This window comes from Convolutriloba macropyga, chromosome 6 (assembly GCF_964194025.1).
Source record: "Convolutriloba macropyga chromosome 6, txConMacr16.3, whole genome shotgun sequence".
NCBI lineage: Eukaryota > Metazoa > Xenacoelomorpha > Acoela > Convolutidae > Convolutriloba > Convolutriloba macropyga.
In genome coordinates, this window is record NC_134473.1 from 28820333 (window position 1) to 28843111 (window position 22779).

Sequence of the window (22779 nt, forward strand, 5' to 3'; positions counted from 1 at the left end):
AAAACGTCTTAGCTTCTCGAGATGAAGCCATAGTGGGCTGCAATAATCCAAAACTGATAAGTTACTTCTTACAAACTAACAACACCCTTAACGTGGTTAACTTTGAACAGGAGCTGTTTCAAATCTTTCAGATCTTCGTCCTCTTTGAGCAATCGAGAAAACTTTGATTCCTTGGATGTTTTCGATACCTTCCTAGTAAACAAAACTTTGTATAATCACCTGTAAAAAGGGGGAAAGTCAAAAATTTTAAAATGCAAGCTGGTTTTCTGTCTTAAGGCAATTTTTAACACTGAATTTTATTTCAATGTTTCTTCTCATTTTTGTGAAATAGTATATGTCCAGGATCACGCATTTGAAATTTTGTCGGAAACATCAAAACTTCTGTAAATAATATTAAATAGAAATCACTCAGACCCAGTTTTAAAAACATCTCCAAATACAGGAAAAATTGTCGACATATTGCATATTTACAATTCGCATACAATCTAAATGTCCGAGAGAAGAAGCAACAGACAAAGCGTGAACAACTCTTCCATTCGAATGAGTACTATACCGAGTGAGAATGGCAGGATGTCCACACATAGCAGTGGTAACAACACACGAGTTTCTTCAGTCAACAATCCCAACAATATCGATTGGAAAATATCCGACGGAATTGTGAGTACGATTTCTTGAAACATAGTTGGCAGATTGCCAGAAAATAGCCGCAATAGCTTCGTAGATCTGCAGTCTCAAAAAAACAGTAAAAAAGAAAAACCAAAAGCCTCTTCATTGAAGGCTGATATGTTATATTTTGATTAAAAATCTGTAATTTTTTGCTGCCTCTATTAGCCGCTCTCAAATAACCTTCATTTAGAGTGACACATACACATTTGACCTTATCTCTTTGAATTGAAGTAAAAAAAAGTCAAATTCAAACTGAGGAAGTCATTTTTGAGAGTGAGGTAAGTCAAATGTGACCAAAAATTTAATCACGCAAATGAACAAAAAAACTCGCTCTACTATAACCGAAAAAAGACGTCACGCACGCAATTCATTTGAAATTGCATGAACGAATGAACGAAAAGCAGATTTGAAGTGGTTGTGACGTCATATGGTCATAACAAAAATCGCGACGACGAAATAAAAAAACATAGCAGGACAAGTCCTGACACACAATTCAGAATTTTCATTGACTAAACAGAAAATTAGACCTAGAACGGACTATGAATGGATTGAGAAAACAAATTAGAAAAAAATCGATCCAAAAAATCGAAAAAACGGTGAAAATCAAAGTGAAATTGCCGCATGTGAACAAAAAACAACTAGCGAGAAAGCGAATTTTTGTTCAAACACCGTTTTCTTACTCTACTTTAAATTTAGAGCGAAAAACTTTCACGCCGCAAAACCAATCGCTTTTTCGCTCCAATTCCTGTTTCGGCGTGACCAAAATCACTACTCCAATTTGACTTCAAAAACGATGAAAATGTCTGAACAGATCTTAAAAAAAGACAGCGCCCCAATACAATTCAAATTCTTTGAATTGTAAAAACCAAGAGAAGGACAATAATAGCCCCAGCTATCGCTGTGCGGCTATTAAACAAGCTAATTCACTATATAGCCAAAAAAAACTTACATACTTTCAACAAAACGAATGAACAACAATTCCATCTTTTACAAAACAGAACCGAATAATGTCAGGCGAATTGCTCTCAAACGAACGGCGAACGGGTACCTTTGGTAGCAGAATAAGTCTAACCTGCCAAAAACTGTGCTTTACAATATGATTTTATCTTCTCAGCAGTTTTGACGAATTGTACACTTAGAAACTGGCAGAGCTCTAAGAGAGGTGCTCAGCGACTTATTACCATCCGGGCTTCATCTGCTTAGCCTATTTTTGAAGACAAAAAGTTAAAAAACTTCAGACAAAAAATCGGTCACCCGAAGAATCGCACACAATATGACCAAAGGACTGTATAACTGCTAAAAAAATTCGTATGAGAGCAATTAATCATACACACATCAATTTAATTTAATTCTCATTTAATATATTGGAAAAACACTTTTAAAATACCGATTCCTGCGATTTCCACGCCGACGAAATATAGCTGGCAGATTTTCAGAGAAGAGCTACAATAGCTTCGTTGATCTGCAAATTCAAAAAAATTTGAAGACCGAATAGAGAAAATTTAATGAGAAAATTTTATTGCGGACTGCTGTTACAATTAGCTGTTCTCAAACAAACTTCAATTAGCATGACAAAAACCCAATTGATCGCATCTCCTTGAATTAAAGTAAAGAAAATCGTTTTGATAGTGCGGAGTCATTTTTGAGAACGAGAAAGCCAGCGTCACCAGAAACTCAAATCACTCGAATGAACAAAAAAAACTCGCTCCACTAAGAGTGAAAAATGGCGTTATGCACTCAATTCTGTTGAAAACTCACGCATTAGTGAACAAAAAGCAGATGTAAAGTAATCGTACCGTCATATGGTTGTAATAAAAATCTTGACGAAATAGAAAAACATTGCAGTCTTGAATTACAATCCAAAGAAAGAAATAACTATGGTCGCGCGAAATGCTCTCAAACGAACAGCTAGCGGTCAGCAGCTAGCTACGGGGGGGAGTGCACGAAGTCTCGTCGGCAAAAAAATTGAGGTGTAATTGAAGCAATTTTATAGTTTCAACTGATATCTACTTTGTCTCAACTTGTTTTCAAAAATACCAGCAATGTTTTTCAAGTCATGCCTTGAATTGTTGTTCCTTTTGTCCCCTTTTCAACTAACGGAAAAATTGATGGTTGCCTCATGACTAACGTTGTTATTTTGCTATGATTAGAGAGTTTTGTATGCAGCAGTTTTTTTCGTAATTCAATGCCACTAAGTTTTAAAATGACTCCGGTTTTTGCCAAGTTTCTGTTTTTGCCCCCTTTTTCTCTGTCTGTTATTGATTTCCACTAGTTTGATGTATTTTGTACCCATTCTAATGACACTTAATGTCATTATTAATTGTTGCTCCTATTAAATGTCCTTAGAGTAGGTGCAAAATACATCAAACTAGTGAAAATCAATAACAGAAAAAAATTGGGGCAAACACAGAAACTTGGAATAAACCGGAATCCTTTTGAAAATTAGTGGCATTAAATTACGAAAAAAAAAAACACCGGCATAGTAAATTTTCTAATCATCGCAAAATTACTTTAGGTATGAGACAATCATTAACGTTTCCATTAGGTGAGAAGGTGACAAAAGGAACAACAATTCAAGGCATGACTTGAAGCATATTGCTGTTCTTTTTGAAAGCAAGTTGTGACAAGCTCAACCTACATCAAGCAAAGAATAAATTGATCCCTTTCTGTTCACGTGAAAAATCGGCTGATCATTGCTTAGCTATCGGTTGAGAATAGAGGTGATTTTAATTTTAAGATCATCAATTGAGAGCAGATAAGACATTTTAAGTAAGAAATTTTTCTTCGCAAAAAGTGCTTTCAACTTTTTCAACTTTCTATGAACAGCTCCATTAAAAGCGTATACATAGTTTTGTGACCAAATAAATATTTTTTGGATGGATTTTTACGGTTTTTAATTATTTTTTCTGTGATTTTTTGGCGTTTTTATTATAAGTAAGAGGGCTTGCAATTCCATAAAAATAGCGACACCAAAGTTCTACTATGGCAAATTCTATCGTTAAAATTCACCGTACGAAAGCCTGATGTGATGAAAAATCAGAGCAAAATCTTTTAAGACGGCGCGTGGAGGGTATTCCATAACAAAATTAGAATATCTCCAAAATTAACAAGCATAGTCTTAAGAATCAACTATTCAGAAAACATCGAAAGAACTATAAATCAGTCAGGTTGTTTTCCTACAAAAGATTAATACGCTACGTTTTGACTTTGAAAAATGTTAACTTTTTAAGGTTTGACATTAGGTTTACTAATTGGTACCCAAAAACTCGTGGATCATAGACCGATGGCGCGGTACTGCTGTGTAGATATTTATAGTGTACTACTTTAAACACTCATGAAAATAAAATTCTCAACTTAGAAAGTGGCCATTCATACTGTTTCATGCTGTAAAAATCTTTGAGTTTGAAAATTGTTCCGTTGTCAATAACAGCACGGAGTAATAAAAAAAATAAAATCTACAGTGACGCTTTGTATTCTTATATTGAACCTAGGATTCTAATTATATTAACTACAAAAAAAACCCAGAAAAGAACAAAATTTACAATTTTATTGTGCTTATCGATATTTTGATACTTTGCTCTGTTAAAAAGATCACCTGCAGACTTAAGAATTAGGAAACCAATATAACTGAACAAAACTAGGTCATTTTGAACCCACGATGAAGCAAGAATTCACTTTGAAATCACTGACTCGTCGTATTTTAAATCACCTCTTTTTGAAAAATTATCAGTTTGCATGACTTTAAAACGAGAGTAGATTGTGTAATGGATGCACCAAAATCTCAGCAAAAAAATTTACAACCCGGATACTCTGACCTGGTTCGTTTTCCTATAAAGCTTTAAGAATATTTTTGTTAATATTTTGGTGATGAACTTTTAACAATTTACAAAACTTTAGCCAAAGTTACTATGGTCACTCAGATCTTCCTCAATTGGTGCCAATAAAAAAAAGAACAAAGGCCAGCCTAGCAACTATTACGGACTTCAGTCGGTAAATTTGAAAGGAGAACACTTTACAGATGGAAAAAAGAAAAGCAGCTAATTTCGCTGCGAATTGGGATATTGGATTTTTTTCATAAAAATGAAACTGTGAACTAGCAGACAAAACAATGATTCAAGACGACTATTAATTTACTGCCGGAATTTAATTGAATTTAAAATTCCCTGTCCTTAGAAGATTCACACAACAAAAGTTCCACACAAGCAATATCGTCTCTAATACTTGAAATCATTTTGATTTGTAACATAACCAAATTTCCCATTCTAATCACTCAAATATGCCGTTGTTTTGAAAATAAAAATATAAACTTGCACTAATCGCAATATTAAACACTATACAGGATGTGGCAGCTCAAAACTGGATCACAGCTGGTAACCCACAATCACCCGTAACCTTCAATGACCTTGAGCTGTATGGGAACGGCAATGCATCACACTTTGATAACAACCCAATAACAGTACACAACAAACAGCTGGAGCTTATTGAAAATTACAGACGACTGAAGACAAATGTTAGTTATTAAGACAAATGTTAGTGACAGCAAATTACCATTTCACTTACCGCTAATACGTTCAACTAAGTTATGACTGCTTGGAATCTAATGTTCAGCTAGCGTCCCCGATTCCCAAAAAATGTGATTTTTTGGTTTTCGGTAGCTTGTGTGAACAAGCTAATGTTAGTTTTGTAATAATAATAGTAGATTCTTACGGATTACGCATAATACAAATGGGCATTTACATAGTTCATTTTCAAATGTCACATGCGCTACGAAAGGACACCATTGACACCGATGGATCGTTTTCATGCGCCTTTGTGAGGAAGATAAACAAACGCAGATTATTAGTTTTCATAGCAATAAAATATGTGGGCAGTACCATTAAACTTTTAAATATAAGACTAACAATATCGCTTCTAAGTTGCCATATTATACCCTAGGACCTCAAACAGTTCCAACAATGTTGAGTCAATTGGCATTAGTGCGTAATAATGACCAGATATGGTCACCTAGACGTTTGAAGCATGATATCTGCTTTAGGTTAGATGCGTCAACTCATGTACAATATTCTTCCTGGTAATCGCATTTCTACTCATTGGAGTTGTAGCTGCCGCCAGTTTGCTCTCCCTTCGCAAAATTGACCTTGTCCAATCTCAATCACGCAATCAGAAGGAAACCAAACTCTTTTTTAGTTCCCAGGATTAAAGATTAGTCTAGCAAAAACCAACTTAAGAGACGACACAACTACATTATAACAACTATATAATCATCTGGCCTTTGCAAAATAATTGAGTGGAATCACGAGCAAAATGTGGTAAAACATCAAATAAGATTGAAAAATTCATTCAGGACTTAGGCAAGAATTTAGCGAAGCTCTCAGACAAGGTGTTAGAAAAAGGTGCATACCATCATACACATTTGATGTTCATGCCCTTTCACATTAACCAGAATCGAGAGACGAAAAACAGAATATATGATTCTGGCTCTAGATTAAAATAGATCAAACAACCGACGAACGTCGGAACGAATTGCTCTCAAACGATCGGCGAGCAGTTGGCTTGGTCAGAAGCAAGCTACGGTTTAGTGAGACTAGCTTTAGCTTAATTGAAGGAGTGTGAGCGCAGCGGGGGGGGGGGGGGTGGTGGGGTTGTTGAGAGGGGGAGAGGGTGGGGTCAACCTATAAAAACCGCATTTCACACTAAGTATAAGTCTCCAAAACAGTTTCTGTGAATCACATACTTTGAGACTAGTGAGATGAAAGGCTCTAAGAGAAATTAAAGCCCACTGAGCGCTACCTGTTTGGTCAGACGAAAAACTGTTCGAGTGAAAAAATGCATTAAAAAGACCAACAGGACTAACATAATTGCTGCAAATTTCCTTTAAGAGCAATTAATTATGCTTAGTAGACGAATGGTTTGTTGACAATTATTGTTTCAAAATTTTATCAATATGGGCCAGGCCGGCTTTTTTCGTCCCTCAAATCTTCCTTATTTTTGTTTACGCACCGTAGAGAAAAAAGAGAAACGCATTTCGATGCCCACAGAGGACTAGCTTTATTTTTTTAAAAACTACACATTCCATTACAGGCTGGAAAAGGGGAGCTGTTTAAAAAATGGAAGGAAAAAAGGAAAAGGACAACTTTTTGGGGTTTGGCGAGGATATTTAATTACTAAATTATATGAAAAAATTGCTTGAACTAAAATAAACTATAGTTTTATTCAATTACACAATAATGTTTGAGAGGAACACAAAGAGAAGATTTCATTATAAAAATAAGTATTCGAAAAACAAAAAAAAACTGAAAACAACTTACTTTTTACTTTTTGCGACCTCTTTCTCTTCTTTTTAGTAACCACTTTAGGCTTTAACTTTTTAAAGACCAATACAGTTTTGATTTAACTGAAGCAAAAACTTTATAGAACATTGGAATCAAAAAATTAAACGGATAGTGAATTTTACGTAAGAAAAACAATTAATTTCCTTTTTCTGTGAAACCTTATATGAACTGACTTAAAAGTATTAATTAATATATTTTAAAAAATCTATTGACTAATAAATATTAATTGTCTCATACTTAGTTGCCTGGATCTCTTTTTACCAGAAGCCGTATCAAATTGAGCATCTTAGATAATCCTTATGTACGAGCAAAATTACAGAAAACATTTTATAGAGAAAAAGGACAACAAAAAAGTAGACAATTTTTATTCATCTGTGGTGGTTTCTCTGGCCTCTCGAACAAACTTTTGCTTTTCGCAGTAGGGTCTCTAAATCATAGACAATTTGCTTTAACGGCAATTTACGGCAGAGGCAATTTATGGTACGTGTCCGCAGAAAATGACGGACACCTACGGTTAGCCTCAAACCCACCTCCCATATTTCGGCTGAAAACTTATTTGGTTTCAATGTCACAGAAATGTGAGACATGAACAACAAAATATTTTGAAGAGAAAAAGTATACTTTATTTTTTTAAATCTATGTTCTGTTGATTGCTCTTGATGTCGAGATATCACCACTATGTTTTCTAAAAGAGGAACTCAAATAGAGAGAATTTTTAGGAAAAGTAGAAAATAGTTTTCTGTTTAAACTTAGTTTTCGTTTCCATTAGTTTTTGATCCTTTGTGGTGTACATTCAGTATAAATTGCCACCATTTTATGTGTTAATGTACAAGTTAATATGGTTCAATTTAGAAGCCATTTTGATTCAACACCAATTCAACATCAGTTAAGAAAATTTGATTTACATTATCGAAGTTTTTGCTTTAAGTCTTCGTTCTAAACTTCTCATTATATCACATTTTTATCGTCTCTTCAAACAATTGATTTAATTTTTCGACAGCCATTCAATGTTGATCGTTCTTTTATTAAATAGAAGACAGAGATATGCCAAAAAAGTGGGGTTCGGATGAAGCGCCTTACCTCCAAATAAATTTGGAGTGGCAGAACAGTCAGCTCATCGTATTGATTACTTTTCTTTGCAAACGAATGCTTTAAACTCGTAATCTTTAACTACTTTCAATTTGAGATTCGATTTAGATTAAGTCAAAAAATAGTCATAGCGCCATAAAAGTCTTCTCAAAATAAAGTAGAAATTGCAGTTGCCGTCAGAGAACAACACTAGTAATCAAAGTAGAGCTTAATATTGCCACACACACATAATGTACAGTGTCTCACCACATGAAATTTGACAAAATAAATTATAATCTCAGTATTGACTGAAAAAGAGTTTAAAATCAGGACGAGAGAAGCCAATGGAAGCAATCACTCGAAAACAATTATGCACAACTGAAACAGAAGATTCCTGAGATTAACAAAACAATTGTGCAACATCAACAGCAACTGCAAGACGTGCAGCAGCAGCAGCACGACGCAAGCACCAAAATATCTCAATTAGTTGAAAACATCAAAATAACTAATAGTTCACTGAGCAGCAAAATCACTTCTCTCGACGAAATCAAGAGAGATGTTGACGATATTCGAACTAAAATTAACAATACGCCAAACATAAATGAAAGTATCATGAACCAAATTGAAGAGACTAACAAAAAAGTTGACGAGAAAGACAATGATCTTCAAGAGCAGTTAAATAAACTAGAGGCGCAAATCAAGGATTTATTGAACAAGATAACAGTACTCGAACAGAACCCTTAATAATCGCTGGATGTAATATCTAAAAACCTGATGACGAAGCTCTTCTGGCTGTTCACACTAACATTGATCAAAAATCCAATCTTTTTTGTTTTAACAACCCCTTCCCTAGGCTGAAAGTAACTTCTTGTTTCTCACTCAATTATTATTGTTCCGACCCATTTGTGGGGAGAGGAACCATATACTCAAATGAGTTTTTTTGCTTAGTCATTTGTAGTTTATCATTAGAAAGCCCATCCAACGTAGAGTATGGAATTAGAAAGATTTTTTTGATTTCCGTTTTTACAGAGAGTTATCGAGGTTTTAACTTTTGTGTATAATAGTCAAAATTCCGTTGTTTTTAATCACATTTTCCGTATTTCTTGACCAAATTTTGGTCAATTTTGTTAAACATGTTACCAACAATGTTATTGGTTTTACTTTTAAGGATAGAGGAGGCCTGTCGATTGTTTCAGCCGAGTCTTTTGGTTAACATTTTTGCTAAATTTTTCGAATTTCAGACTTTAATAAAAAATGGCTCCAAAAACGTTTTTACCTTTTTAAACAACTTTGATTAAATAGGCCGGAAATAGCAAGCTAACACAGTCTTTGAAACATCTAAAAAGGCTACTTGTACTTTCGTTTCCTACAGGAATCTACTGCAAATAAAATGTTGCAGTTTTTTGAAAACATAACTCAATAATTACAAAATGCGTCACTTATTTTTTATAATTCTTTTTTGTTGAACGCGCAGCAAAATCGGTCCTAGAATTGGGCAAACCTTGGATTCTTACAATCAATAATTTTTTGGAGTAAGTTGGGGCGCGGTCTCTTTCAAAAAATTTTCGCATATTTGTTAATTTCATGTTGACTACTGACTAAAATAATCTCAAAGCAAGGCCCAATTATAGACAGATCTCATTGACAACAAAATGAGGCCAAATGAACATGAGCCATGTCTTCAGAGAAAAGCTCATTTTGTGGCATTGACAAGGTGTTTTTGTAAAATTTAAATGAATTCCTTTGTTTTACCTACATTTGTCATACTTTTCGCGGTCTCATGAATGTGTTATTGATCAAAGTTGGGTTATTTAAGAGCTATAGGTGGACTTATGGAAAGCTTCCAGTTGTTATCTAATGACACTTAGGACTTCGAATGAATTTGTTCTAAGAAAATGTCTGAAGTTATAAAGTTTGCCAATTTTCATCTTATTTTTGTCCACAAGTAGCTTAGTGTCAATATATACAGAAAAATTTATGCCAAGTGATGTGAACCATACAGTCTTTCTAATGGTTTTATTTAAAACTAATGCTTTCTTGGCTTTCTTTCTGCGAAAATTCATCAGCCTTGTGATTTTTGCATATTTGCCTATTTTTGAGGTTGTAATTTGTCCCTCTTTCAAATTGTCACATTATGAAAATCACTCAATAAATTGGCATTAAAAAATAGGCAAAGGAAATATAGATTTCATTGAATAGATTAGAGTTTTAACGGCTGCACTCGCAAAAATTATAACAAATTTGTTTTTGCCTCTAATTGTAGTTATAGTAGTCGAACGGTATATTCTTGGCAACCAAAAGACTTAAATCCTTATATGGATGTTTTAATGAAAATATTAACTGATTATAGTTCGTAGCTATTGGTTTTAGTGATTTTCAATTAATTTTTTCAGATGTTTTTGCATTTCCAAATCTTTGTTCTCAACTTAGTCTGATTTTTGACAGAGCTCATCAACTTTTTGTTGGTACAAAAATATTTGCGCAGTTGGTTAAGTTTTGACTGACGTCTTTAAAGCTAATGAAAAGTGTTTTCATACAAAAAATCGTGAGTTTTCGATACTGGTACAATTTTGTGGTTCTTTCTTTTTTTCATACAAACCCCCTTTTCAAGGTAGACATTTCAAATCGAGAAATAAAGAAACTCAAGCAGAAAATTCAAATGTTTTCGGTGAAATAAAAATGTTTTGAATTGTTCTCAATGTCTTATAGTTTTGATGATTCAACACAGTGTCTTCGAGAAATTGTTAGTGAAAATTTGAGTTCAGTCGTATTCCGTATTTGATGTTTTGTCGTCTTATCATTCGGTCTCTCTAAAAAAGCACATTTAATTTCGTAGCAGTTGCAAGTTAATCTGCTTTTGTTTTAAGTAGAATTATGGTTTGTTTTGACTTTTTGAAAATATCCGTGGACTTTTGAGCTTTGTCATTTTCGTATTCTTGCTGTCAATTTCGTAGCTTGGTCTTTGTAACAGCCGGTCGAATCCAATCTCTAGTGAACCAATATGCAATCTTCATAATGGTTTCATATTCAACTAAATAGTTTCTTGGCTTTCGTATCACGCTTTTTCATAAGAGAAGAGTGATTTTTGGGCATTTGCTCATTTCTGATATGTCGTTTTCTTGCCACATTTGATATCTCTTGCTCGTTTGTTAGACAATTAAATCAAAACATGAATAAGCGGGTCCGGAACATTATGTGCAAACGCACATTACCGAGCCTCATTGTTTCATTTAGAAAAACATTTGACAGCTGAGCCAATCAATATTTATGTAGGAACAACTGCTATAATATAGAAGGCTATAAATAGAATTCGTCTCGAATATGAAGAAACCATAACTAATTTTACGACAATTGTCTTCAGTTCTCAAAATATTATTAAATTCTTTAATCAACCTGATCAAAGACAAAGATTCAAACGGAAAAGGTTCAAAAAACAGATTGAAAACTTATATTGTTCAATTTTTTTCCATATTGTGGATCGAATTCAATTTAAAGTTATATGATTGTAGGTGGACAACTGTTTGAATTTAGTTTTAAAGTAGTATCTTGAGCGAGTGTGTGATCATCAAATATCATGTCAGAATCAAATAAAAATTGATGAAAATAATCAAACTCATGAAAACACTATGCAGTATGGAATATAATTATGGCATTATGAGTGGCAGCTCAAAAGTGACATCCAACTGTTAAAATACACCAGTACTAGATACCTTCAAACAAATATGCGATACCGTTACAACTACGGCTCTGTCTCTCCAATTCTGTCATACTTTTCGCGGTCTCATTAATTTGTGTTATGGATCAAAGTTGGGTTATTTAAGAGCTATAGGTGGACTTATGGAATGCTTTCAGTTGTTATCTAATGACAATTAGGACTTCGAATGAATTTCTTCTAAGAAAATGTCTGAAGTTATAAAGTTTACCAATTTTCATCTTATTTTTGTCCACAAGTAGCTTAGTGTCAATATATACAGAAAAATTTATGCCAAGTGATGTGAACCATACAGTCTTTCTAATGGTTTTATTTAAAACTAATGGTTTATTGGCTTTTTTTCTACGAAATTTCATCAGCCTTGTAATTTTTGCATATTTGCCTATTTTTGAGGTTGTAATTGTCCCTCCTCTTTCAAATTGTCACATTATGAAAATAACTCAATAAATTGGCATTGAAAACATGGGCAAAAGAAATATAGATTTCATTGAATAGATTAGAGTTTTGACGGCTGCACTCTCGCAAAAAATATAACAACTTTGGTTTTGCCTCTAATTGTAGTTATATTAGTCGAACGGTATATTCTTGGCAACCAAAAGACTTAAATCCTTATATGGATGCTTTAATGAAAATATTAACTGATTATAGTTCGTACCTATTGGTTTTAGTGATTTTCAATTAATTTTTTTAGATGTTTTTGCATTTCCAAATTTTTGTTCTCAACTTAGTCTGATTTTTGACAGAGCTCATCAACTTTCTGTTGGTACAAAAATATTTGCGCTGTTTGTTAAGTTTTGACTGACGTCTTTAAAGCTAATGAAAAGTGTTTTCATACAAAAAATCGTGAGTTTTCGATACCGCTACAATTTTGTGGTTCTTTCTTTTTTTATACAGACCCCTTTTCAAGGTACACATTTCAAATCAAGAAATAAAGAAACTCAAGCAGAAAAATCAAATCTTTTCGGTGAAATCAAAATGTATTGAATTGTTTTCAATGTCTTATAGTTTTGATGATTCAACACAGTGTCTTCGAGACATTGTTCGTGAAAATTTGAGTTCTGTCGTATTCCGTATTTGATGTTTTTTCGTCTTATGATTCGGTCTCTCTAAAAAAGCACATCTACTTTCGTAGCAGTTGCAAGTTAATCTGCTTTTGTTTTAAGTAGAATTATGGTTTGTTTTGACTTTTTGAAAATATCCGTGGACTTTTGAGCTTTGTCATTTTCGTATTCCTGCTGTCAATTTCGTAGCTTGGTCTTTGTAACAGCCGGTCGAATCCAATCTCTAGTGAACCAATATGCAATCTTCATAATGGTTTCATATTCAACTAAATAGTTTCTTGGCTTTCGTATCACGCTTTTTCATAAGAGAAGAGTGATTTTTGGGCATTTGCTCATTTCTGATATGTCGTTTTCTTGCCACATTTGATATCTCTTGCTCATTTGTTAGACAATTAAATCAAAACATGAATAAGCGGGGCCGGAACATTATGTGCAAACGCACATTATGGAACCTCATTGTTTCATTTAAAAAACATTTGACAGCTAAGCCAATCAACATTTATGTAGGAACAACTGCTATCAATAGAAGGCTATCAATAGAATTCGTCTCAACTATGAAGCAACCATAACTAATTTTACGACAATTGTCTTCAGTTCTCAAAATATTATTAAATTCTTTAATCAACCTGATCCAAGACAAAGATTCAAACGGAAAAGATTAAAAAAACAGATTGAAAACTTATATTGTTCAATTTTGTTCCATATTGTGGATCGAACTCAATTTAAAGTTATATGATTGTAGATGGACAACTGTTTGAATTTAGTTTTAAAGTAGTATCTTGAGCGAGTGTGTGATCATCAAATATCATGTCAGAATCAAATAAAAATTGATGAAAATAAACAAACTCATGAAAACACTATGCAGTATGGAATATAATTATGGCATTATGAGTGGCAGCTCAAAAGTGACATCTAACTGTTAAAATACACCAGTACTAGATAACTTCAACCAAATGTGCGATACCGTTACAACTACGGCTCTGTCTATCCAATTCTGATATCTATTAAAAACCAGTCTCTTGTTCTGACTTGTCCCCAAGTACTTTACCTCTCAACGCTGAAGAAACAGATCCTATTCTAAACTATGTCAAGCAATTCTCGACAATTATTTAGCATTCATGTTATGAAACATACCTTTCGCTATCAATATGAGGTTTAATGTATCCCGAAGCTTCTATGTCCAAAACGTGTACAAGTTGACGAGGAGCATTCTGAAAATCCGCTACTCTCTTCACGCGATTAATGAGTTTAAGTGTCTCTGCTGACCAATTAGAACTCTCGAATTCACGAAAACCAATGATTGCGTCATCCCAGTGATCTCGTTGATATTTCAGTTTTTTAGCCGCTTTTCACTTTCCTTCAACACTTGCACTTCTTGTTCAGAAGTTATAAAGTTAGGAAACAGTTTTAATTTAGGCGAAAACGATTTCAACGAATTTTGGAGCGCTTTGGAGAAAATAATGAACGATCTGAACCTTTCAGCACTTTCTAAGACATTCATATTCATCTGAAACACAGACAGAGGAATGGAATTTATAAGAAAAAAAGAACAAATGTAGCATTGAATAAATATTTTAGCCTGTTCTCAAGTGTGTAGTTTTTATGAAACGGATAAATTAGATTACTGTTAAACAAACATGGCGATGCATTTACTTAGTAATAAATTATCGACAAAATAGCCTTAATGAATTCTTCTGAACTGTGTTCAACTGAAATTTCTTCAAAAAAGAATTTATACTTTTCAGCTGCGTGAGTACACGTTCACGGTCTCTATTTCGTGCAAATACAACTTGAAAAAAAATTTGATTACCAAACAATTCTCAAATTAATATTTGTGAAAAATTCTGTAGACTATAAGAAACCCTTATCCTCTGGCTTGTTTATTTAGTTCTACATTTTATCTTTTATTTACTTTAAATAACTTGCCTGGTAAAAACATGACAAGAGAAAAACTATTGGACAACAATTATTGGATAGTCAACCATCAACACAATGCCAGATTGCAAAACCAAAATTATTGATTGACAAAAATAAATCTTTCCTTTCAATGAAAAAAGCAAAACAATATAGATTCTTTAATATCTGAACATAGATAGGCTCTCCAAATTTAACCTCATCTGCTTTAAAAAAAATAATGCCAACCTGCTGTTAGGGGTCTAAGCCAACGCAATTAATGTGATAATGGAATAGTGCCGGTCCCAAACCAGCTTGTTCTACTTGCAAGTCTAATGTTCCACCCATTACGCCAACTTGTCTTAAGCCTCTCCAGGCAGCGTTCAGAAGTAGAGTTTCATTTCAAGCTATGACAAGCTTAACGTACGCGCAATTTGCAGTTGTTTCAGCGTTTCAACCTTCTAACATTGTTGAAGTAGCCCAGCTACTGCAACACTAAATTGACTGTTAGCACTATCTTTTCAACTGTTAGCTATGCGTGCTGATGGAATCGTGTGATGTTGCCACAAATTCAAAGTTAAGAAAAATCTATGCAGGAGTATAAAATAACTTATGATAAAACGCATGGTAAAAAGATCAATGTTTTTTCTGTTGAAGTTCCATTTACATCATTGAAAACAACGTGCATTTTTCGTATATGCGAGAGCAACCCATTATTCAACTGCATTATTCGCACAAAGTAAGGGGCACAATTTGCTGTGAATAATTTCAAAAGGTGATCAAAGAGCTTTCTTAAATATTTACATTTGAAAAACAACTTTCAAATACAGACAGATTCCTAAAATTTAACCTCGACTCGTGGAGCCGAGAGCAGCGTGCACATCGATGATGCCTAAATAGCCTGTACCAAGTAGCGGCACTAGTTTATTAGACAAAAAGTTTGATCTCAACGTACAACTGATTCAATTTATAGTTATTGTGATTCGCAACCAACTTAAGAACTCAGCTGAGCTAAAACTTTCCATTGAGAGAACTTTTCTATTGCACAAAATCAAAAGTTAATCGTAAAAAAAATTGCCAAAAAACAGACCTGTCACAGTAAAGTTTCAAATTACCTAAAAAATGCGTGACATTTATTGCTACAATGTCTGGACCTAAACCCCCACATCTTACTCATTTTACTTGTAAGTCCAGTGTTCTACCCATTACAGCAATTATCTCTCTCACAAACCTTAACGACACCAAAATTTACGTGTGGCTTACTGCTTAGAGGCTTACATGACAATATACCCAATACAAAAATACCCAATGTGCCAATACACCCAACGCCATAAATTTATTCTCATTGAGCTTTCTGTTCAATTAAGCCCACAATTTAATCCCATGTTTGGTTGCGATGGTTTCATATAAAGTCCTACATGCGGCTGAGGCATGGCCATAGGCCACAAATGCATTAACTAAATATTATGATAAATAATTGTTCGGATAGTTTCAACATTAGGATAAAATATTGGGTACACTTTGAGTATTTTTTGTCACATTGGGTGTTCGAGCATTGGGTTTTTTACCCTCACACCAATCAGAGTTATCTTGTTTAGAGACAATGAATTATTGAAATTTGAAAAAAAAGCCTATTGATATTGCACTATAAGCGGGCAACTATATGTTCACTTTAAAAATGATCAAAAACACCTTTGAAACACCGCTGATTAAAAATAAACCGTCGGGCCATAGAAATGCGAACAGTTGGAGTGTCTCTCCAAAACTCATTTTAAAAATTGAAAGACTAAAATGTTGAAAAAAGCTAACATCAACAATATACAAAATAAGGAACAACTGTAATATGTCCGCATAAAAAATTAAAGTGGCTTTTAAGTACCAAAAAGGGCAATTTGATTGGTAATATTTAAAATCAAATATCAACAAATATCTAAATTTTCATCACTGATTCAGTTTTGAAAACCTACAAAATGGAGCTCCTCCAATGAGCTTAAGAAGACGTATCACAACAGATCGCCTACAGAATAGAAAATTTTCAAAAAAAATTGTTTATTTCTCAATGTGCAGAATATAGAACTATATTTTACATATTTCCGGTTACATTTTTGGATAGTTTTTGCTATGTTTCTCTAGACTAGCTCAGCCTTTATACATTGCAATTTCTTTTAAATGTTGCTAGGTGAGAATCTTGATGTTAGTTCGCAATGGTATATACAGTCAAGTATATATATTAGAGCGCTGGTAGTAACAACTGAGTTTATTGAAAATTTCTTGTTCTCTACAAATTCTCCTACCAAAGCTGGAAAGCTGATGCTTACTGTTAGTTTATTGTCCTGATACCGTTGGACCAACTACTCTTCTGAGAAATGCCAATTCTACAACGTTGTCAGAACAAAAAATAACTTCGAGGAGTTCGAGTTCCTATCCCCTCACCCATATTCGATTACAACAAACATTTATAGGACCGATAATTGTTTTATCACCACATAGTTTGGAAAGCATTACCGATTCAATCGAAAACATAGCCGGCAGATTGACGGAAAATAGCCGCAATATACGCTTGTGGCCTTCCATGAATTGAAACAACAACAGAAATAAAATAGACAGATTGACCACCAGTCCTATAATAGACCACTAGACTTTTTGGTTACATTCGGACTGTCATTTTTATGAGATAAATACGTTCTAGAAAGAAGAAAACCCTAATGGAGCATTTTTAAATTTAATATTCGAAATCAAAAACTCAAGACTCTAATACTCAAGAACTAGGGCATATAGTTTTGGCTTTGCTTAAATGCCACTATTGACCTTTAAATTGTAAATGTTCACAAAACTTAAAGTTCATTAAGCGAGTTCAGAAGTCATTTTTTGAGTGAGGTAATTCACGCAATTGACGTAAAGGCAGAAAAAAAGACGTCACGCAAATTTTAACCGCAAAGCGGTAGAAGTCACTGAAATTGAAAAAGTCAATTCCAAGAATTCAGGTAGCAACAATTATTGATGGACACGCCGAATTAAAAAACATAGCAGTATAAGTCCTGAAATACAATCCAAAGAAGTGAAAGAAAAACTGAGAACTATTGTACCTGACCATCAGATCAATTGAATCCCGGCCAAAAAGACACAAAAATCATTGCAAAAACTCTTGAAGCTTTTATCCTAAAGGGCACATATGATACAATTCAATGTACTCACTAACTCACGCAAAAGCCTTAAAAACATTTATTATCAACAAAAGGTAAATAAACGAGAAAAATGACAAATGCTTCAAAAAAACTGAAAAGAGCAAAACTTAAATATATTTTCTCAATTTCGCAAAAAAATGTTTAAAAATCTAAAAACAATTGCAAAATTTAAAAAAAATCTGCTAAATTCCGTAATATTATAATCTTCAGAGCCAATTCATTGTCTCCAGAGACTATCTAGTATCACTATTTGAAGCCTCAAATAGCTTTCGTGGCTCATAAAGCTCAATAAATTCCAAATACAACTTTTTGAAAATTTGAAAAAAAAAGAATTTCATAAAAAAATTTGCTTGAACTCGTGTTATTAAAATATTGATAATCAATCCATTACCTCTATATACTTTGCAGTAACTTATTATCAAACCCTAGACGAGGTTCCTCGGCCCATTGTGCCGGAAAAATTTGTTGTTAAAAAATTTTCAAAAAAAGCTCGCAAAATTGCAAGCTTTATTTTAAAAATTCTGCTAAAATTCGACATTAAAAATTAAAAACTCCTTCATTGCCACTAGAAACTGTGCAGTAACCTTTTTTATCAAACCCTCCAGTAGGTTCCATGAAACTTCAGGCTAGAAAAGCCTTAAAAAATGACAATTTTCAAAAACTCGAAAAAAATTGCAGTATCAAAAAATTGCTAAATTTTGTGATATTAAAATGTTGAAAACCATTCTATGGCTAAAATAAAATATTCAGTAACCCATAATCAAATCTTAGTGGAGGTTTCTTGGCACCTGGGGCTGGAAAAACTGACAATAAATATTTAAAAAATTATCAGAAAATTGCTAAATTTCGTGATTTTAAATTGTTGAAAACAATTCTATTACAACTAGAAATTATGCAGTAAACTATTATCAAACTCTAGAGGAGGTTCCTTGACACCGAGGGCTGAAAAATTCAAAAAATAACAAAATTTTTTTCAACTTAAAATGTAAAATTAGTATAAAATTGCTTGTTTATGTTTTTAGTACCAAAACATATAGCTCTGAAAATGGTCATAAAAAGTAAACATGTCTTCCAAAACACCATTATCAACTTTTACAAACCTCAATTGTAGACTGGTTTAACGAAAAATGGCGAAAAAAAACGCAAAAAAATTGCAACATTTTGGGCTCGAAAACTAGAAAAGACCTTTTAACCTTGAATTACGGCCTTCCCAGTAGCTTCACCAATTTAAGTACTTGAAAGACTACTAAACGCAGCTAAGGGCCTCTGAAACTTGATGCCCGCTGAGCGTCACCTGTTTATCCCGTTTTGAAGTTCAAAGTCATGAAAAAAAGGTGGGAAAACATCTTATAAAAATTACAAAAGACAGCACCAATACAATCCAATTCTTGGATTGTAAAAACCATGATGTCCCCAATAATAGCCGCTATCGCTTCGCGGCTATTAACAAGGTAACATTTATAAATCGTTTATTGTATCAAAGATATGTCAACAGTCCGTGTTGTTTAGCATCAATCAGGTTCAGCCATGGCAAGACAATCTCTTCGAGTTTTCCATAATACTTTAATCCTAATCCACTCCAAATTTTCTAGGGCGATTGTCGTGTTTTAATTTGCCAATACATCGGCTCATAATTTTCTATGTATAAATTAAAAATAAGTTTTTGACGAATATCAAGATTATGGCAATGATTAAATTTCTAACAAGTAAAGATAACGATTGCTTGAATGACTGATAGAGTCTATCAAAACAAATCCTTACTGTCATGTTCCACCGTCCGAGATGCTTTGTTCAATTCTATTGCTTAAGAGGTTTTAGTCTTCGCTCTTCTGTTTTTGCAGCAGCAGAACCAAATAAAAGCAATCACAGCACTGACGCATATCAAAAAGAAAGCAGTAAGCCCGAACAATGCAGTATACATCAGACGTGTGAGATTAACCAAAGGGGGTGGGTCCACAGCTTTGATCTCGCCCCGTTCAACTTGTTCCAAAATCTCAGCCGCCTTGTCAAAGCCACCCAATGACGTCATAATATTCTTGCTCTTTTTCAGGCTGTCGCGTATTTGTGCATTTTGTTCAGGCGAGAGAATCAATTCCATTTTGCGCGATATTTCAGCGAATGAAAGTTCGACCAGAGGCAGAGCCAAATTATTCTGGACAAGCTGATAAGCGTTTGCCGGTTGATCACCAAAACCAGGAAAGACTAACATTGGAGTCTGGGAATATATTCCTTCTTGTACAGAGTTGGCTCCTGTGAATTCAAACATAGTTCTTGAACAGCCGTTTTCTTTTCAGAAGTTTTTTCTCAAATTATTTTTAAAGTTAAACCACAAAATTATATTTCCAACATTTCATGCCGAGCAGCATTGCAATCACTAGTATTTTGACGGATGTACAGCTCACTTAATCCATAGCTCTCATTGAAACATCGCAATTACAGAAAAAAAATCAAATCTCGCTTTCACATCAATGGGTGGCCTAGACAGCAGTTTTGATATAGAGCAGGACAAGATGTCGTTTTCCTGGCGCTTGTCAATTTTTAGTTCAATTCTAAAACTTTCGATAGTTTGCAACCAACTTCATTGAATTGCACCTTCATTAAAATTTCGCAAACTTGCTGAGCAGGTAGCGATCTGCCTTTTTATCAATATTTGAACAATAACTTTCTTTTACTATTACCTGCATGAGTGACGAACACGTTGACCTTTTCCTTCATCAATAACGACAGCTGAGCTACATTTGTCACCAGCAAAACATTCCCTCCGTCAATTCCTTTTGCTTTCAACTCATTGTAGTAAAAATCAGAAGCCGACCAAATGATATCATACTTCTTCTGGGCAGCGAAATCAGACAAAAGCTTTTCCAACTTAGTTATTTCCATCGTAAATAACGTTCCCAATGACAGATAAACAACTGGTTTGTCAGCTTTTTCCACAAAAGCTTCAATTTCTGAACTTAACGGTTTGAAACATGTTTGATCGGGTATATATCCTACGTGATGAATGTTATTTTTGTACTGCATGAAATGAACATTCGTCAAAAACACGTCCGGCGGTCCCATGTGAATAAAATTTGAAAACATGTAATAATAAACAAAGGGCAGTCCGAACGATATTCCCGCATCACGCAGCTTAGGCTCCAAAGGGAACTCGTCATAAAATTGATTAACTTCAGCGTAAATCTTTTCGGACACAAAATAATGCCATATACACCCAGTAGCAAATTTGATCAATTCCAGCACAAAATTGGGCAACATAGTCTCAGGCATATAAACTAAACTCATTATTTCGTCAGGTTCAGCTTCCAAAAGTACAGAAAAGGGACCTACGTAATGTGCGACAACTGGAATTTTAAACAATTCCGCCGCTAAATATGATCCCAACAGCACATAGTCGGTCACAATTACGTCATAATTATGATGACTTTCCAAGAACTCGCGTGTTTTGTGAAATGCAACGCGGGTCCCCTTTTCGTAAAATATGTCTTGCATTTGGAAAAGACCTTCTATTTGGCTATCCGCTTTTAGTGCTTGTACTTCATAAATTGGAGCGCTGAAACAGCTGGAAAAATTACTGAACAGCTTTGATACTTTTGATTCGCAGCAATCAGCTGCGACAAAAACTTCGACACTGTGACCTCTAGCAGAAAGCGCGCGGAAAATACCCGATGAAGGTGTAATGTGTCCAGTATAGCATGTTGATATTCCCAAAATATTTAAGGAATTGACTTCAATGAAAAGATGGTTAAACAGCAGAAGCGCCAGTAAACACTTCATTTTCTTGCCATCAAATTTGTAAACGAATACAAGAATAGAAATGATTGTTAAGAAAGTACGAAGGACATTGCAATTTACTTACACGCATAGTTGTGTAAAGTTCAGCTGAACTCTTGGTCAAATGTAGCAAGCAGAGTTTACGTTCAGACAACAGTTTCAGATGAATATTACTAGTCGAGTTAGTAAGACAATGATTAAACCAAATTAGATTATCAACTCATAGCTATGCCTTCACATTTTAAAAAAATAAGATAAAAATGTCAGGATTAGGAGCAATAATTTAAAATTTATTCTTGCTTCAGATTCTGGAAAATGCAAGATCAAAATGCTATATTCGCTACAGCGTAAATTACAGCGTAAATTTATTTAAAACAAATAGAAGAAGCTTTATTAATCAAGAAGCATTTAACATAAAACATTTTCGGTTATGAATCAACGTTCTACTAAGTTTCTAGTGATAGTTACAGAACACATCTATACGAGCAAGATATAGCAGCACTATAAACGTTAAGAGATCAGAATACATTTTTCAACGCTTCGTCAAGTCATTATATAACGTTCTGATACACAACCAGCAGTTTATTAATTCAGCTTAAAAAAGTGCGTTTTTACAATGTATATTGTTACTAAAAAATTGATGGGAAACGAATTTTAAACAAATACTCAGAATGGAATGTAACGAAAACCAGCTCAAGCAGGGTTGATGAGGAAAAGTTTACTCGAGCTGATTTCGTTATATTTTCGTTCAACCGACTTGAAATTTAAAATTACTTTTATAATTACTTTAAACCTCAGTCAAACAAAAATAATTCTTCTGAACTTAAAACGCGCCCTCCACAAGTTTGAAAAACACTGATTAACGAGAAATTTGGATTTGGAAAATGCACATCACTAATTGCGAACATTGTTATAGCCTTAAACATCTAAGCTAAGTGACCACGACGCCTCGTGTGAGTCGGTGTTGTGTAGCACAGAATGTTCCAAGATACCACTCACGCTCGCAGAAAAAATTTCAATTTCTCTCAGAGATAAAGTTTCTTTGGACTAATGGATAATCTTTTAGTACTCTGCGCTTATATATAAAAGAA

At 34.0% G+C, this 22779-nt stretch overlaps 3 protein-coding genes across 5 annotated transcripts in view; 1 reads left to right on the forward strand and 2 right to left on the reverse strand.

Annotated features, from left to right (window-relative positions):
- LOC142341609 (alpha-ketoglutarate-dependent dioxygenase alkB homolog 7, mitochondrial-like) overlaps positions 1-14342 on the reverse strand; it is a 40263-nt gene extending 25921 nt beyond the window's left edge. The window contains 2 exon segments of the mRNA XM_075392695.1: positions 13974-14175; positions 14178-14342. Of these exon segments, the coding sequence (XP_075248810.1) occupies positions 13974-14175; positions 14178-14340 (365 nt within the window). The 5' untranslated portion in view covers positions 14341-14342.
- LOC142341607 (uncharacterized) lies at positions 22-9035 on the forward strand. 3 transcript variants are annotated; one of them, XM_075392693.1, is made up of 5 exons: positions 22-195; positions 443-657; positions 5006-5176; positions 5702-5831; positions 8395-9035. In XM_075392693.1, exons 2-5 carry the CDS (start codon positions 490-492, stop codon positions 8808-8810), a joined length of 885 nt encoding a protein of 294 aa, XP_075248808.1. In that variant the 5' UTR covers positions 22-195; positions 443-489; the 3' UTR covers positions 8811-9035. The 3 variants fall into 3 exon arrangements, with proteins under 3 accessions (XP_075248808.1, XP_075248806.1, XP_075248807.1); XM_075392692.1 differs by having other exon boundaries at positions 24-173; positions 402-657; positions 8395-9034; XM_075392691.1 differs by having other exon boundaries at positions 23-657; positions 8395-9034.
- Positions 14343-19596: 5254 nt separating the features above from the next.
- Positions 19597-22291, reverse strand: LOC142340915 (UDP-glucuronosyltransferase 2B9-like). Its single transcript, XM_075391693.1, has 2 exons — positions 20596-22291; positions 19597-20167 (listed from the first exon to the last, which is right to left on the reverse strand). The coding sequence occupies exons 1-2, from the start codon at positions 21689-21691 to the stop codon at positions 19722-19724; spliced, it is 1542 nt and encodes a 513-aa protein (XP_075247808.1). The 5' UTR covers positions 21692-22291; the 3' UTR covers positions 19597-19721.
- Positions 22292-22779: the final 488 nt, after the last annotated feature.